At 37.2% G+C, this 15,093-nt stretch overlaps 1 protein-coding gene across 9 annotated transcripts in view; it reads right to left on the bottom strand.

The window, feature by feature from the left end:
• JAKMIP1 (janus kinase and microtubule interacting protein 1) overlaps positions 1-15,093 on the bottom strand; it is an 89,097-nt gene that overhangs the window by 16,972 nt on the left and 57,032 nt on the right. For 7 of the 9 annotated variants that reach the window (XR_013957550.1, XM_080624779.1, XM_080624780.1 and 4 more), the window contains 4 exons: positions 14,105-14,170; positions 10,378-10,446; positions 6,967-7,044; positions 5,214-5,417 (listed from right to left, as the gene is read on the bottom strand). Coding sequence is in view for 8 of the 9 variants with exons in the window: in XM_080624779.1 (XP_080480905.1) it covers positions 5,214-5,417; positions 6,967-7,044; positions 10,378-10,446; positions 14,105-14,170 (417 nt within the window). In the remaining variant the exon portion in view is untranslated. The remainder of the gene's footprint in view (positions 1-5,213; positions 5,418-6,966; positions 7,045-10,377; positions 10,447-14,104; positions 14,171-15,093) is intronic. The other 2 variants (XM_080624781.1, XM_080624782.1) reach the window with 2 other exon arrangements.

The following is a 15,093-nucleotide window of genomic DNA, read 5'->3' as shown; positions in this document are numbered from 1 at the left end:
AAGAACTCATGGAGTTATGTCATCCACTATAGCCTTGTTTGACCTTTAAGCAGCAGGAACTTGGATCTTCAGGTCAGGAAAAAAAAAGGAATGAAGAAACTTAGTGAAGGAAACTAGTCCAGTGTTTCTTGATTTTAAGCTATATTTGTATTTCGACATTTCAGGATGAAAAAAAGACATCAGTGCTTCTGAATTTTCTGAAAAAAGTGCCTGAGGCATCATCTTTCAAATGAATCCTTCTCCATGCCAGTAACATAAAGAGGTCAGTTCTGAGTTATACCTGTTCTGTCCTAAAGGATTGTCCTATGTTGGCTTCTAGTAAAACATGCCAATAAAATGGCTATTTCTGCTTTTGTTACCAAGGAATAGCACAACCTGGTCATAGGAGTAAGTACTATAGTTTAAAGAACATATAGTTAAAAAATTTACAGCTATTTTCCAACTCTTCAGGATTGGAGTTGCCTTCAGCAACTCAATACATTTTTGGTTGCTTTCAGCAATGATAGATATATTCAGGTCTAGAACTGAAGTGATAATTTGTTTTACTCTGTAAAACAGCTTCACTCAGGAATATTCTAATTCATTAGTATAAAACACCCCCAGCTTAGTACAGTACCATAGTGCAACTCAGAGGAAAAAAAAAAAAATCACAATTTTTGATGGCACAATGAACTAATTGATCTTTTCTATTTCCTTTTTCTTGAAATTTCATACAAGTTAATGTTGCTCTGGGTAATTACTGGATTCCTTTAATAAAATCTGTCTCTTACATCCTTTCTGACTGACAGCAGCCATTTTTGGAAATGAGCGTGTGTTAATCTGCTGTCCTTCAGGGATTTTCTAGCTTCTCTTTCCGTTTAAAATTACTTCAGTTAAAATCAGAATAAAGACTATTTCTATTATAAATTTTCTTCACATATGAATACTTCTGAACAGTGCAATTTGAGTTAATCTATCCTAATTTAAAGCCTTGTTCTGATGACTTTCCACAGTTTCTTACTGCAGAAGTAGCTACAGTCAAATCAACAGGAATATATCTCAAACTAGATCCTACTAGGTTTATATAAAGTATAATTTGACCTTTAAATATTTACTGATTTTAGCAAATAACATAATTACAATATATCTTTAAGGCAATCAAACTGGGATACTGTGTGGAATTTTTGTGTTGTTTTTTGAGAGGGCCTTTGGTTTTTTTTTTCTGGGTTTGGTTTTTGATTTGGGTTTTTTTTTCCACGGGGGAGAAGGTGTGGTTTGGTTTTCTTTAGTTTGCTTAATTAAAGAGTTAATATCACTACTTCAGAAACATTCTGTATTGCTTCATTTAAAGTGTTTTTTTCTCAGAGATGGTTTTTACAGCTACACCAACATATTTTTTTCTCTTTAGAAATGGCTTAGCTTATTATATATACAGAAAATATATCTGAAATTAACCTCCTTAACAGTACCTGCTAGTAATGATTTTCTAAAATGCACAAGTCATGCTTCTGCATTGACTAAAGCATGAATGTTACTTTTAAATGAAGTCCCTCTACAAATAAATCAGACACTGATTTACAAACGCTTATAATAACAGTGTGTAGTACGGCAAGACATTTTTGATGGGAATTTATGCAAGAATGGCAGTTGAACTGCACACACCCTATGGCTAGAATCAAATATCACAAGCTGCTCATGACAGGTTTTTAATTAACATATTTTGCCTCCTCTAATAGAGAGGATGGGGTAAAGCAAAGCACCTTCTCTGACTTCAAGGGAATACTACCAATAAGCTTCAGCTGAGGATCTGTGCCCCAGACCTGCATGTTGCACTCTGGGTTTAATAAAAGTTTGTATGTCTTAGCAAGCAGATCTATTCACACAGTCTGTCTAATTTGGATCCACAGAGGCATGTTTTCCTTAATACACAATGGGTATACATGGGTAGTTCCACTTTTAGGTTCCATTATGTTAGTTTAATGAACAAGAATAATGAGAGGCTATACGTTGCCAAGATGAACAGACCTACCAATGTAAAACAGGACCTAACATCCTGAATTATATTTATTTCACTGGAACAAAGTCAATACCCAGTGGTTAAGAATTTGGGCTTTATATCCAGACAAAGCAGCACAGACTCACATTTGTACAACAGTTTACCCACTTTCTTATGCACATCCCTGTTCCTTTCAGACAGTACATTCCACCAGCTTTGGAAAACCAGCATCTCCCAAGCTAAATCCTCAAAGTCCCTGCACGAAGCAGTTCACCAATAATGAAGCCCTTCAGATCTACCGGTAGCGTCTATCACATTTCTTGCCAATCTGCATCTTGCAGTATGGTCAAGGATCATTTACATGCAGAAGGAGAGAACTCCTACTCCATAATCAGATTTTCTTGGACCCTCATTCTGTATGTCTGACACAGAAACTCTGACTCAGAGAAGGATGTAGCCAGCCTGCTAGGATAAGCAGAGTTGTTCTTTTGGAGCCCTTTTGTCAGACAGACTACCTTACCAGACGGTAATAGAAGCAAAAAACCACATCTTCTGGAAGTGACTAAAAAGTGATCAAACTTTAAGAATTTCAGAGAATTTGGAGTCTTAAATATATGGTTTCTGCTTCATGGTAAGTTTGAGTGTTTGCAGCAAAGACATTCTCTATTAAGTCTTGCAGGTCCATCAGGCATTGTCATTCTCTGCAACCTTCACTACAGAAAGTAAGAAAGGTGGTGCTGACTCTAAAGGCAACGCAGATTGTACAGATATGTCCAGGTCTAGATTACAGTTTTGCCGGAATAAAGTGTAATGGGTATTTCCTAATGTTACAATGGCAACAAAATCTTTGGTGGCCATAAATGTAAAAGGAAAAGAGGGAATTCATTTAATATAGCATCTATGGATGTATTCTATTTAGAACAGCTCCATCCATACATTAGGATTCTCCCAACACAACTATGGCTTCGTTTGTGTAGCATTCAGCTTCTATCCTCAACCAGTGTGGATGAACGTAATCCGATGGGAATCAGTCCTGTGACACTATGATTCATGTTAGGTTTTCTGCTTGCTTGTTTTTAAGGCATACATATTTGCATACAGCTATTAGGTTATCAGTGTTGACCACTGGCCCCATAAGAACCCACAAGTACAACCTTCAAGAAATAACAACTGAGAAGAAACTGAGCAAAACATTCCAAATGCAGTCTCCCACATCCCAGGCAGACTAACTGGCATCTTTGCCCACTGGGGTTTGGGGTTTTTTTGTCTACTACAGGGGTTAAAAATAGATGACTAAAACGCTTAGCTCATTATTAAACAGTAGAATTCCATTTAATGTGTCCTGCAGGGCTATAACATCGGCGTGTCTAATGAGATAGGCACAATACAAAACTCTAATGACACACTATAAAATGGATTTAGAAACAGGTGCATAAACATCCAAGGCTAATGAGACTACCTTTATAGTTGCATTTTTGTAGGGCAGGAGTGAAGTTTTCTTCTACACTCGTCATATTTAACTTTATTGATGTGCAACAATCTGTGAATACATGAACTGGACTCAAACTGAAGATGCCTTCCAGATGTGCTCCTAAACTGCCGTTAATGATAGGGAGCAGTCCATGGGTACCAAACTGAACACAGTCCAGATTACACTCCTGATATGTGCATAGTATGGATTTTGAGTCCTCAGGAACAACTTTTTCACTCTACAAATCTACGCCTAGTTTTTCTTCCTATGTGCCAATACTACGTGAGTCCTACTTAAAAGCTCTGAACAGGTGTCTCCCAAAAATGCACTACAACAAGGGTCACAAAAAGGTCCTAGCCAAGCAGTGTCAAACTTTATGTGTGGTGGAAGCAAAGGACCAAACTGTATAGAGTCTGATGTAAAAAAACTGAAAAACTATATTATTTAGGTGTACATGCACGTGTCAACAAGCATCATCATTCATACCCATTAAATGTCACTGAAAACCACTGAATTATTGTTCTGAATAAAACAACAGTCTGGCTAGCAAACTGGACTGCCTAAGAGACTGGCAACAAAACCCCATTCTCACTAATTTTCAGCTACACTAATAACACTAAGCTAACAACTTCTGGCTCCATCCTTATTTAACAAATTGCATATATTTACTCTCCCCCTCTGACATTTTTAGCGACAGCTGGTGTCTACCTTCTGCAGCTTTCTCTTCACCATTGCTTATTTGACACCCCTTTAAAAAAAATCATCTCATGATCTCAACATTATGTGTTCTAAACCAAGGGAACATAGTGAAGGAATACAGAAAGGAGACCTGAATGAAGTCAGAGCACAACTCTAACACTGGCACCACAAGCAGATGAAAAAGCTGGAGAGAGACTTTTTACAAGGGTGTTTAATGATAGGACGAGGGGTAATGGCTTTAGACTGAAAAAGGGTAGATTTAGATTAGATATAAGGAAGAAATTCTTTACTATGAGGGTGCAGCTTCCAGAGGTTGCTGTAAAGAGCAACCAAAATCCTTAGAAACAATGATTCAGGCTGGAATAATTAACACCCTGAGAAATGCAACTCTCTTCTTTCCAAGAATACTTGCACAGAAAAACTAGCAATCCTATCAATGGTAAACAATTACCACTCTTTCATAGGACACGACCTTGCCTTACTTCAGGTTGTCAATGTTTGTCCTAAAGAAAGTGATTTAGACAGACAAGGCTTTTCTGAACTAATTTCAATGCAGGAAGGCTTGTGAATGACCTTTTAAAAAGCTTCCTGGTTTGTTTGTTTGTTTGTTTGTTTGGGGGGGGGGGTAGTTTTTGGGGGTTTATTTAAAAGATTTCACAACTAGCTAAAAGAAGTAAAAGGGAGTGGGAAGAATAAAAAACCTGGAGTCCTGGATCTGCTGCTTCTGCATTTCCTCTTTTCATACCCTTTCATACTCTTACAATGTTCCTATGTCTTTTTCTAATTTAGGCCTTAAACTTGCAACAAGCTCCCCTTGGAGTCCTGTGGAAGACTGTGTGGTTGTACACACATGAAACAGATGGTGCAACAGGACCTTGTAGTGAGACAGTGACTCATTTTGCGTTCCATGCCCAGCACAACCAGGTCCTCATCTCCTTGACACAGGAGCAATACAAATAGACTAAGCGTTACTCAACAAGGTGAGGGTGAAGCGATGCTGTTGAATGGGCAGTGGTGGCAACCACAGAGGTAACACCAACAAGGGGGAGGAGAGAGAACCAGGATTACCTGCTGTGCCTGCTGCAGCAGCTCCATTCGCTCGTGCAAGATCTGGCTGTCAAACTCACGGCTCTGCCTCAGGATCTGCCGCCGCACCTTCTCCACTGCAGCTCGCAAATCCTCCCTCTGGGCTTCGGTCAGCGACTCGCTTGCCCACCTTCCTGGATCCTGCTGCAGGGCATTATACAGCGTGGCTTCCAGCTCCTGGATTTTCTAATGCAACCCAAATCACATACAGACAGGCTGCCGTTTGAATCCAGCAAGCAAATGACCCACCAACAGCTAGAGGAGAAGGCTAGCAAGTGAAGCCTTAGGCAGGAGGGAACGACAGACACAGACAGGTAGACAGAAAGCAGCAGTTGTGAGCAGTGAGGAGCATTCCACACAGAGTGCATGTAGCGTCCCAGCACTGATTTACACCCAAGTGATGCTTCCCATTCTAGTAAATGATTGATTTCTACTATTTAAGAAAGAATGAGATGAGAGGTCTGCATTCAATACCTGATAAAACCCAATTACTGATACAGAACATTACCAAATTAATCCAGACTAACAGATTTCCTTGAACTGCAACTGAAATGTTAAGCTATCCTGTAAAATAAAAAGCCCTCAGGGAGAACTGTAAAAAAACAGAAATCTTGCTGTCTCCCTCTCTCTGGCCCTACTATCCTGCCATCCGTTGCTCAACATCTACGTGACTGGCTTAGTTCCAAGTTGCCATCAGCAATGAAGAGAGGAACACTAATCCCTCATCAGTCTGTTGCCATTTGTCAGATTGCTAACCAGATTCTCAGGCACTGACCAAAACAGCGATACTTGCAAAGCAGAGAGCACAGGAGAACTTCACATTCGCATGGAGAACTGTATTCCCAAGAGTAAAGGAAGAAAGGTATCATGGCAGTGCTTCCTGATTATTTGGGTTAGTATGATGCTATTAAAAAACCAGCATCCAGACTGACAATACTTGGATCAACAGCATCTGACATCATCCCTTTAGCCCTCATAACACCTTTGTGAGGTAGGTAATTTTATCCATATTAGTGATGCAGAAACAGCTGCATAGAGAGGTTAAATGGCTTGCCCAAGGTCACAGTGCTAGAAATAGAGCCTGCTTGCTTTTATTTCTGTTACCTGCTCTGAGCACTAGACCTTGCTTCTTTTCTGAACACATTTTCCTCATAAGGATATTTACAAAGTATAAATAATTCTTCAGGTCATTATATTTTCATTTCCTGAAGTCCCATTATAAACAAAGCTGGGTGTGCAGTTTCAACAGTTCCCAATTGTTGCTTAGTCTGAGAGGAGGCAAGGTTGCAGCTTCCCTTTAGAAAACTAGTAAGGTTGAATAGGACCACACAGGGAGGAATTACATAGGAAGAGCAGGCATTCCCGACTTAAGATAAGAGGTTAGCAGCAGTAATATTTACAAATGCTTAGGGAAAAACAATATTGGAAAAGTTCTAATTATAATTTCTGGTGTGTTTTATCAGTCATGGTTTTGTGGATACATAAACCAGCACTTCCCATTCCAGATGTACTAACAATATGTTCACAAATTTTAGAATAAAAAAATGCATTGCAAAAACATTACACTTTTAAATACTATCATCCATTTCCTAAGTCTCCATGTAAGTAATATTTGATTTCCTAGTCTGGCAGAAAAAGAAATCAATTAAAAAAGAACCTTATTTATAATTTAAAAAGAAAACCTGTATTTTATCAAATCTTTTCAAACATGAACATGTAATGACTGTTCTCCTACCATGTATGCCTGGTCCAGAGCTTGTTTCCTGTAGTCGAGTTCTTCCTCTAAATAACCCTTCTGTTTACTGAACAGGTCCTGAGCAATAATAAAAACAACGAAGTGTTTGTTCTTTATCCTAATTCGTGAAGAAACATAAATGCCATTGAAAGCAAAAAGATATCTATAGCCAATGACCACATTCTTCCTGAGGATATTTGGAATATCAAATTTAAAATATTAGTACTTAAAATGCACGTATGATATTAGTGAGTTGTACCTAGATAGCATTGACCTCTACAGTGTACAAACCTGCCTTGACCTGACAGAAGTGCACACAACAGCTGAAAGGTGAATGGGAATGTCCATGTGTGTGTTCAATAGCCATAACTTGCACGGGGCAGACCAAGGGAAAGAAGAGAGAAATACAAGTGAGGACACTTCACGGCTTTTCTGACAACGTCCGATGTGTACGCTCAAGGAAATCATGGGGTGAATGCTATTCTGTGTTGTCTAGCGTGTTCTTCTAGGGAGGAAACCAGAACACGCAGGGCCACAGCTGGGTTCTGCAGCTGCAGTTCCCAACACAGTACTGAAACAGCTGTAGAAAGAAACAGTTCTCAACTTGTAAAGGCAGGAAGCCAATTTGAAATAGGTAAAGTGAGGCTCAAAGAGGTTAAGTGACTAGCTAAAGAGCTGAAGAAATTTTCCAGGTACCTAGGATTTACAGGGATTTTTTGCTTTTGTTTTAAAAGTAAAACCCACTAAGTTTCACAGGTTCTTATATATATGTATATGTATGTATACATAGAAAAAACCATAAAACTAATATATAACTAAACATAAACATCTAAAATATTTATATATATTTTTATACACACACACACACATATATATATACAAACACAGGCTGGGATTTCAGTGGAATTCAATATCCAAAAGCATATTTCAAGATAGTTGTGTACATTTGAACAGTTGTCTGAACAGTCAAGCAAGAACTGACTGCTGACAGTGCTCTTGCAAAACGTGCTTTTAGAGTTTTTTGGGTGATAGTAAGTAAATGCAAAATAGTTACTTGATTTTATTAGTTTTTCTTTCAATTAAGGTTTTTGTGATCAAAAAAATCACTAGGAGACCAGAAAGCAGAGAAGCCCTGTGATTTAATTTAACATTTTCCTATCCTTTTTTCTATTTAACAAACTCATGCATTTCCTCAACATATAGAATAAATGTCAAAGTAAATACATAGAGTTCTTAAGATGATTAATTGTAGGTTTTATTAACAGTATAGAAAAGTCAAACGTTGCTGGTCTGGTTAGTTTTGTTCTATATGTGACTGCCCCAATGTCACTTTTTTGGCCAAAATTTACCTTCAGACATGTATGTTGATTTCTGACAGCTGTCAGTGTAGCATTGGCATAGCATTTGCCTATGCATGAACCATGATGATGAATTTTCACTCCAAATATCTGGTTTAAAACAAATCCATTCTGATCAGTAAATTAATTCTTGTGAGGGGCTCAGAGCATGCAGTGACTACAGATGAGCTCCCACATGTTAAGAACAACTCATAACTGGTGACAGCAGCAACATACAAGACCAATATTATCAGACTCAGAGGACTAAGGTGCTATTTGTTCTCTGTAGAAGAACTACAGTATTTATTTTTCAGGGTTTTCTTGTAAACTTGGAGTTCTTTTAATTACCTATGAATTAACATTTAAAATAGAACCAAAGTTTAAGCTAGGCTTTGATCTTGGGGCTGGAATTCAGTGACCCACAGATGGGGATCTATTGTTATTATAGACATTTTAGAATATGCTACTTTAGCTGCTGGTTGAAAATGGCAGGAGTCTGTAGCAGGTCCTGTAGGATGCATTTCTCAGCCCTTTTCAGACATCTCAAAAACTCTGAAGAACGGAATATGGCATTAGATACCATGTTTATGCAACTGAATCCCACTTTGACTACCACTGTGGCATTATTTTCTTATGTGGATTGCAGCAACAGCTGCATGGCTGTTGTACAGATGCAATATCACTGTCCACTGTGTAACGAATAGTAAAGGACAGGCCTGGTCCCAGTGTGCTTACAAGTGTCTGACACCAGAGAAGCAGACTGGCTTGCCCAAGACTATAGAGAGGGTCAGAGCTACCAGCAGATCCCAGAATAGTCATGCAGCTGCCCTGATCATGTTGCTTCTCCAAAAGCTGTTATAAAAGCTGGCCACAAAAAAGCGAGAGGGAAGGAAACAAGAATAGGATCTCAAACTCTTAACATGGGTTTCAAGGACAACTAAACCAGTGGTCAGCCCTTCTGAAAGTGTTATGCTAGAATATTGTTTCTAAACTACTTTCACAATTGAATCAATCATTGGCAATGCAGACTTTCAGATTGCTGTGCTAAACAGATACAGAACTATTTAGAGTAAGACTAGAAAACATCACAGATAATAAGTGGGAAAATAATAAACCAAGTTAGAAAGAAACTGCTGTTTTCCAAATCCTTTTATAAAAGAGTCCAGTATTTGTGGGCACTTCCCCTCTCCAAAACATTTGCATTTTTTCATAACAAGAGTTTACAATAGATAAATACTAAATGTGGAAAGGATCGTACCTATGTTAATATAAAGCCAGTATGACAGTCTACACTCAACAGAGAACACAGTCTGAGCATTGCTTTTTTAATTGTGGCCCAAGCAGGCACTTCTTCAGTGTCCATGGGCAAATCACTTAACCTCCCTGGCCCAGTTTTCCATTCTTTAAGAAGAATGCAATGCTGATTACTTATCTACCTGTAAAAGGTGTGGCAAGGATTAATTAGTGTTTTTAAAGCCATTTGAAGATGAAAAGCACATGCATAGTAAACCAATGAAACCAAACACTCATTCCAAAACTCATGGTTCAACATATGGAAAAATGAGGTCAGTATTACATTAATTTAGTTATGCAAGACAGAACTGCTTTTGAGAAAACATTCTGGTTTTAAGCATGAAGACCTTGGGGCAAGAAAGGACATCTGGAGTAACAGGTCTCTACAACACGTCCAGAAGCTGAATAACAGAGAGAGAAGGAATAGCCTTGGCAATTTTACTGACATGACCCGAAAAATTAAAAGATGATGCTGTTGCCAGGCAAATTAATACATAGAGAAAGCAAAAGGACAATTTCACACCATTTGGTTAAAATGCTCTGTAAAGCTATGCCTTTGTGCCCAAATTTGTATTTATTTTACTATTTTTGTTCTATATAGATTGGACAGTTCCCTCCTACCCCATAGAAACAAATGGTTCTAGAAACCTCTTGCTTATTTTACCATGAAGCAACCTCTGTTAAATGGAGAAAGGCAGCAAATCAACCTTCAATTAACTTTACACACACTCCCTTGAGATGAGTTTTAGCTAAATGAATTATGATTTTAGTTATTCCTTACCTTTTCATTCTCCAGGTCTAACATCTTCTGTGTCAGTGCAGCTTCTGTCCCCTCGATCTGTTTTAGCCACTACATGAACGTAGCAGTGTGAAGACGAAAAAATAAAAATAAAAAAAAAAAAAAAAAAAGAGCTTTTGAAAAATGTGCATTGAACATTTTGCAAGTTTGTTGCCACCACTTCTAGGCATTTGCTTTCCCCTTACTATCTGTTCACTCTGAAGTTACACATGAATAAGCAGGTTATGAAAACATAGCCAGAATGGAGGACTGCAGAAACATACTAAAATAACATATGGAGGTCGTTTTCCTACAATAAATTATTTTCCCCTTGTAAAGTTGAAGGTATAAAATAGACTTGAGGCAAGAATGCAAAATAAACCTGATTGTTTTCAACTTGGTATACTCAATGCTGCTTTGCCTGATTTATGAAACCACCATATGGCTTCAGGGCATCAGTCCTACGTTTCTCTAGCTGGTAATTTAAACAAAAGACAAGGTAGCAAACTTGATCCTGTGTTTTGCAGTCTGCTGCACCACTTGTGGAAAGAGGTTCACTTCTAAAACCACAGTAATGCAGAGGAAAAAATGAAATGGACAGACAAATTGAAGTTCATGCTGTGGCTACCACGAATCCCTTACCATTCTGGTGGTAAACAAAGCAACCAGAATGAAGAAGAACGGCCATTGCATTCCAAAGGTAAAATTACATATTGTAATGGCTAAATATATGTATACAAGCTTATTGCTTAATAATTATCCATCACCAGGATTATAATAGTATTCAACATTTAACTTCATAGGAATGAATAAGAATGTTCAATTCTGACTTGTTTTATTTCATTTCCTTATTGGTCTACAATAGGGATCAATTACTAGCTTAAAAGGAGTATAGTTTAGATAGTGCTGCTTCTTGTAGTGCCATCTCCTATTAGAACCAACTGTAGCTTTGCCACAGATAGCTGTCACCTTCCTCGAATGCTTTGCTTACTAACATTAGATTACTCCTATTTATTTTAATTCTTTTGGTAAGGTTACACATAACCTTTTTTAATTTATTTAGGGTTCTGGTGAATTAATTTGAGCTCAGACTCAAAGAAATTAATGACATGTATTTTATTTTTGTCTTAACAGAGATTTAGATTGGAAATCTGCAAACATAAGTCTACAAATAAGCAAAATATTAATTCGTTTTGGACCTTCCACTACTCAAGAGACTGGCAGATAAAAATGGAAACTGTTTTTATCTGTTTAGTAGGTTTAGCTTTGTACAGAGCTGCAAAAATTAACAGGAACACCATATTCCCCAGTGATTGTATATTCATTGTCTTTCTTTTCTTCATTTTGAAGGTAACAGACTGAAGATATTCCTAAGGAATGCCTCACCGCTGGTAAAGGAGTCAGCAATACAGTGAGCATTCTGAACCTTTGAAATCAGTAGAACAGAAAGTCTTCTTCATCATCTCTCACAGCTGCCCTCTATATTTGCAAATAAGGGTTTATTTGCAAAAATTAGAGGTCTAATTTTATTTTAAGGTATGAATGATATTCAAAACTAAAGGCTGATTCTGATCTTCTTTCCCTGTAAGCTTTTTTGAAACCAAAGGCAAGAAAGAGACAACCATGTGTTTAGGAGTTAGTTGTAATCAGTCATAGCATTCAAAATAAGCTTCTGGAATAGTGCCAGCAGAACCCAGAAACTTTCCTTGCCTGGCAGCTTGATTTCCAAAAGATCAGTTCTAGTGGCCGAGTGTAATGAATGTGATCTAAATAATCACTGACTGTGATTAATTAGCACATGTGAACATAACTAATACAAAGTCCATGCCCGTAGTACCAAAATATCTTACTATGAGATGATTATATATGATAGTTTATTGTAATTAAGAAACCGTAGGAATGCACAAGAAGAGCTCTCTGGCCCTTATTTAAAGGGACACCTTAGATGGTTATATTACTCTGGAGAAGGCAGTGGAGGTGCTGTAAATTTCCTTTAATCCAAATTCAGTATATGCATCCAATAGAATTTATGTTAAAACAATTTTCCAGTCTTACTTAGCAGATTTTGTCTGATTTTTTTTTCTGTGTAAAACACAATATTATGAAATGTGGTATTGTGCTCATTTATTAAGGACAGCATAAGGCTGTTTTCTGCTATCCTTTGTTTTAGTAAACTTTGGATATGGTAGTGCATTCTACTATTGAGAAACTCAGAGCCATTTGATTAGCTTGTACCTGAAAAGTACACCAGGAAAAACAGGAAAAGGCTTCCTGCTTCTCAGAGTACCCTCTTGATTGAATTGGTTATCAGCTTGTACTTATTAGACTACTGTGAGGCACTTTGCTAAAATGACATCAAACGGATAGAATCCACAGATAACACAAAATATTTTCATCTCGTTCTTTGAATGTCATCTATTTACCTATACAAGATAAAACTGAAATCTCCATTTTGCTGATGGAGCATTCAATTTCTGTAATAATCAGATTATCTGATAAAACCACAAAAATTTTGTTGAAACAAATGAGGAACCTTTGTCAAATGGAAAAAAAAAAAAAAAGTTAAGTTAAATTATAAACCAACTGCAGCATAAATAAATAAAGCTTCCATTGTAATTGTATGTTTCTATTCATTTAAGGAAATATGTCAGCTGGCAAAGCTTTCAATCGCTTACTGCTGTGATTAGTTCCTAATGGAAATAATTCGTAGATTACAAAGTCTATTCTCTATTCTGGACCACTTTGACAAAAATCAAACAAACTCCCTAATCTCAGTTGTACTTTTTGCACAAGCACTAACTGACTTGAGCAATAATAACCTAATCCAGTTCCTGAAGTGTGGCCGGTTTTGCTCTGTAGTTTAGCTTTGTATACTAAGGCTATGATCATCACCTCCTCATTTTAATGCTATAACGCAATGAAAAGCATGAGGATTTTAGCACTTTTCCTCATTTTAATTTTGTTTACATTAATTACTCACTTAAAATCAATGATTATGAAATTACCTAATTTAGATTATCTACATTAAGGTATTTAGATAAGTAGATCAAAATTATACCACTTAAGGCAATTATTAGAAAATGCTCAGATTTTAATTTTAAAGTTCTGATTCTGAATTTGAAAACATGTACCTAGGAAAGATTTAATAGAAGCCTATGAAAAGGACAGACAAGGCTTATTCAGAGAAAAAGGAGAGTTCTAAATGTCATCTTCAGTCATACACAGATTTTATTCTCTCTGTAATGGAGAAAGAGTAATGCAGAACTCAGTGATCAGACTGACTACCTATCTTGTACAAACTTCTTCTTTGCTATCTATAAGACCACTAACTTACAGAGGAAAGGAACACAGGAGCTTTTTCAGTCACACAAAGAAATAAGCTCAAACTGGACCATGGGTGTAGGACTTACAGAGGACTTCACAGCACCCTGTTCCTATAGGGCTGAGGACACTGGCACTTCTGAGAATTAAGTTTCTTTTGTGAAGTGGCTTTTTAGTACTTTATGCTAAGGGAATGTCTCCAGCACATGTTTCTATTTTTAAATTGTGTTTATTTTGTACGTTTGATTTTACCTCAAGACATCACAATCCCAACAGGCATGTAAGGATGAACGCTTGCTCCAAACCAGACAACCTGAAGAGAAAAGCCATGCTTCCCTGGCAAAGTTATATGATATCTTAAAAGTCATGGTCAGCCTTTAGACAAAGAGAAATCTCTACTGAATTCTACCTTTTCACAGAGGGAAAGCACAGTCCCAGCTTGGATTATTGCAACCTGTTCTTCATTTCTCAAATTCTAAAATACAAAAAGATGCATTTTAAATTGGATTTTAAATTCATCCTTTAACACAGCAATAAATTTAACTGTACTTGAAAGAATAAATGGCTGTAACATCTAGCATTTTATTTTAGTACACCGCTCCCATAACACTTTTGAAATGGTTCATTATTCAGTGAAAATGAAGTGGCCTCTGACAGGACTTTTGAAATTTCTATTTATCCTCCCCCCTGGGCAGAAAAATGCCTGTTCACTGCAATATAGCCCTGCAGCAAGAGAATCTCTTCCTCATGCACTTCAGAGCTAGGCTTCCCACTAACGAAAACAATGCAAAGAAAGAGCAAGCACCACAGAAACCTCCACAGAACTTTCAACATAAAAAAGTAAATCTAGATCTTAAAATCAGTATTATAAAGACCTCAAACTGCTGTTAAAGCTACCTAGAAACTGGACCCAACTCCACAGATTTCTGTCCCAACTGCATGACCAGGACTTTGTGTTTTATTTGGCAATAGAGGGGAAAGAAAGAGAAGAAGTTGTCCTTTCTCCCACAAAATCCAGCCCTGGCAGAGGCATCCTTCACAGTAGGTAGGTGATACTACTACCTCTCAAGAGGAAAACTTCAGGAATAACTTGGTCTGGCTTTGTCTTAATTATGATTTTTCTCCCCTAGCTTATACCTTTTCCCTCTTCCTACTACAGTGCCTTTTTTCCATGTCATTCAGCCAAAATCAAATTATCTCTTGAGAAAATACATTTTTCACTAGCATTATTTTAACTGAAAGATTTTCTTTCAAGTTTGTAAATGTAATAACTAACCATCCATATTGCTCATACAAATATAGCTATATAAAAAAAATCATCCTGTGCACTTTCTTGAATGTTATTATTTGTGGGGAAAAAACCCAAACAAACCTGCTTTATAATAACCATAAAACTAG

The sequence above is a fragment of the Psittacula echo genome, assembly GCF_963264785.1.
Source record: "Psittacula echo genome assembly, chromosome: 1".
Taxonomy (NCBI): Eukaryota; Metazoa; Chordata; class Aves; order Psittaciformes; family Psittacidae; genus Psittacula; species Psittacula echo.
Note: the sequence above shows the minus strand (reverse complement) of the source record. Positions and strands in the feature narration are given on the sequence as shown.